This window comes from Monopterus albus, unplaced genomic scaffold (genome assembly GCF_001952655.1).
Source record: "Monopterus albus unplaced genomic scaffold, M_albus_1.0 scaffold93.1, whole genome shotgun sequence".
Taxonomy (NCBI): domain Eukaryota; kingdom Metazoa; phylum Chordata; class Actinopteri; order Synbranchiformes; family Synbranchidae; genus Monopterus; species Monopterus albus.
In genome coordinates, this window is record NW_018127973.1 from 1,548,524 (window position 1) to 1,551,949 (window position 3,426).

At 42.7% G+C, this 3,426-nt stretch overlaps 1 protein-coding gene across 1 annotated transcript in view; it reads right to left on the bottom strand.

The window, feature by feature from the left end:
• Positions 1 to 3,426, bottom strand: part of LOC109964870 (F-actin-uncapping protein LRRC16A) — a 73,617-nt gene that overhangs the window by 16,517 nt on the left and 53,674 nt on the right. Inside the window, exon 22 of the mRNA XM_020608441.1 lies at positions 898 to 1,070. Coding sequence (XP_020464097.1) covers positions 898 to 1,070 — 173 coding nt within the window. The remainder of the gene's footprint in view (positions 1 to 897; positions 1,071 to 3,426) is intronic.

Genomic DNA, 3,426 nt, shown 5'->3' on the forward strand with positions numbered 1-3,426 from the left:
TGAAGCATGGGGGTGGAAACATCATGCTTTGGGGGTGCTTTTCTGCAAAGGGGACAGGACGACTGCACGGTATTGAGGAGAGGATGGATGGGGGCCATGATTTTGGGCATCAACCTCCTTCCCTCAGTAAGAGCATTGAAGATGGGTCATGGCTGGGTCTTCCAGCATGACAATGACCCCAAACACACAGCCAGGGCAACTAAGGAGTGGCTCCGTAAGAAGCATTTCAAGGTCCTGGAGTGGCCTAGCCAGTCTCCAGACCTGAACCCAATAGAAAATCTATGGAGGGAGCTGAAACTCTGTGTTGCCCAGTGACAGCCCCAAAACCTGAAAGATCTGGAGAAGACCTGTATGGAGGAGTGGGCCAAAATCCCTGCTGCAGTGTGTGCAAACCTGATCAAGAACTACAGGAAACGTCTGACCTCTGTAACTGTAAACAAAGGTTTCAGTACCAAATATTAAATTCTATTTTTCTATTGTATCAAATACTTATTTCATGCAATAAATGGAAATAAATTATTTAAAAATCTAACAATGTGATTTTCTGGAATTTATTTTGTAGATTCCTTCTCTCACAGTTGAGGTGTACCTACGATGAAAATTACAGATCTGTCCGTTCTTTGTAAGTGGGAAAACTTGAAAAATCAGCAGTGTATCAAATACTTATTTGCCCCACTGTAAGCAGAGGCTAGTCTATAAACAGATAATGTATGACACCATGTTAAAACACACAAGAGTTACCTGCAGGTATTGGGTCTACTATGAAGGACCCAGTCTTGTTAATAGTAGCATCATAATTAAAACATGCCTGTATTCATAATCCAGGCTTCAGCAGAAGGTCCACAAGTGATGCCAGGCTGTTTATCATTTGGGCCCCTGAACATACTGTAGGCTCACCGTAGTTTTGAGTTGATCTGTAGTGCCTTGGCCAGCATCTTGGCTCCCATGTCTCCCATTGCGTTCCCGCTGATGTCGAGCCTGGTGAGCGAGGAGTTGCTGCCGAGGGCGTTCAGAATGATGGACAGATCACTTTTTAGCCTGGAGTCTGCTAGAGACAGAGAGGTGAGGGGCTGGGGAGGGAAGGATCGAGGGAGGACAAAGGAGAAAAGGTGAGGTGAGAGGTTAAATGATGAGAACAAGGGGTGAAATGCAGTCACACAGCATTATGTCTGTGTTTTATATCTGGTGTGTCTGTAGTTTATCTGCCACCTGCAGGCTACTCAATAGAGCCAAAATTGATGAGCAGCCCTGCAGTTGTGTGGGTTTTCCAGCTTTTGAACCACCAGTGAGCATTCACAAGGAGCTTCCTTGGCCCTTGTTGTATATCACTGTCAACACGAGCAAAAGCTCTTGAAATTTATGTCAGTGAGAGGCATTATTATGCTAACTTGGTTTACTGTGACAGTATCCTTGAATTCATTCACTGTACATGAATGCTTGGTTTCATTGTGTTGTCTATTTGGCTGAATACTGACTTTGCTTCCCTTGCCAATTCTGTGATCTTTGGCACTTCCCAGAAGAAACTGTGGGCATGCAGTTGGGCATGACCGTCATGGCTCAGAGTCATTGTGACACCAGTACAAAACTTTTAAGCTTTTTGAAATCAATGGATCAACTACAAAAGGCATTTTTCCCACATTCAAACAACAGGTTTTTCTATGCTTCTCTAATATTATCTTTTGCAAATATGTTAGTAATTACAGTGCCTTGCGAAAGTATTCGGCCCCCTTGAACTTTGCGACCTTTTGCCACATTTCAGGCTTCAAACATAAAGATATAAAACTGTAATTTTTTGTGAAGAATCAACAACAAGTGGGACACAATCATGAAGTGGAATGAAATTTATTGGATATTTCAAACTTTTTTAACAAATAAAAAAACTGAAAAATTGGGCGTGCAAAATTATTCAGCCCCTTTACTTTCAGTGCAGCAAACGCTCTCCAGAAGTTCAGTGAGGATCTCTGAATGATCCAATGTTGACCTAAATGACAAAGGATGATAAATAGAATCCACCTGTGTGTAATCAAGTCTCCATATAAATGCACCTGCACTGTGATAGTCTCAGAGGTTCCGTCCCAGTCTCAGGTCTTTTGCAGACTCCATCAGGTTTCCTTCCAGAATGGTCCTGTATTTGGCTCCATCCATCTTCCCATCAATTTTAACCATCTTCCCTGTCCCTGCTGAAGCAAAGCAGGCCCAAACCATGATGCTGCCACCACCATGTTTGACAGTGGGGATGGTGTGTTCAGGGTGATGAGCTGTGTTGCTTTTACGCCAAACATAACGTTTTGCATTGTTGCCAAAAAGTTCGATTTTGGTTTCATCTGACCAGAGCACCTTCTTCCACATGTTTGGTGTGTCTCCCAGGTGGCTTGTGGCAAACTTTAAACGACACTTTTTATGGCTATCTTTAAGAAATGGCTTTCTTCTTGCCACTCTTCCATAAAGGCCAGATTTGTGCAGTATACGACTGATTGTTGTCCTATGGACAGAGTCTCCCACCTCAGCTGTAGATCTCTGCAGTTCATCCAGAGTGATCCTGGGCCTCTTGGCTGCATCTCTGATCAGTCTTCTCCTTGTATGAGCTGAAAGTTTAGAGGGACGGCCAGGTCTTGGTGGATTTGCAGTGGTCTGATACTCCTTTCATTTCAATATTATCGCTTGCACAGTGCTCCTTGGGATGTTTAGCTTGGGAAATCTTTTTGTATCCAAATCCGGCTTTAAACTTCTCCACAACAGTATCTTGGACCTGCCTGGTGTGTTCCTTGTTCTTCATGATGCTCTCTGCGCTTTAAACGGAGCTCTGAGACTATCACAGTGCAGGTGCATTTATATGGAGACTTGATTCCACACAGGTGGATTCTATTTATCATTATTAGTCATTTAGGTCAACATTGGATCATTCAGAGATCCTCACTGAACTTCTGGAGAGAGTTTGCTGCACTGAAAGTAAAGGGGCTGAATAATTTTGCACGCCCAATTTTTCAGTTTTTTATTTGTTAAAAACGTTTGAAATATCCAATAAATTTCGTTCCACTTCATGATTGTGTCCCACTTGTTGTTGATTCTTCACAAAAAATTACAGTTTTATATCTTTATGTTTGAAGCCTGAAATGTGGCAAAAGATCGCAAAGTTCAAGGGGGCCGAATACTTTCGCAATGCACTGTATAAAACTCCATTTTCTCTGCAGGGGTCGGTGACTCAAAAGGGCAACACCCAGTTAAATGGGATAGCGTTGACTTCCAAGACACTTCTCTAAAATGTCAGTGATATTATCATCATTATCAACAGTCCATGGGGCAAAATGAAACACTCAGCACTGAATCAAGCTGATTTCTTTGTGATACAAGGGTTTACAAATCTCCAACAATGTCCACATGTTTACCAGATTTGAGCTGCTCTAGTGTGTGCGTGCGCCATTTGCA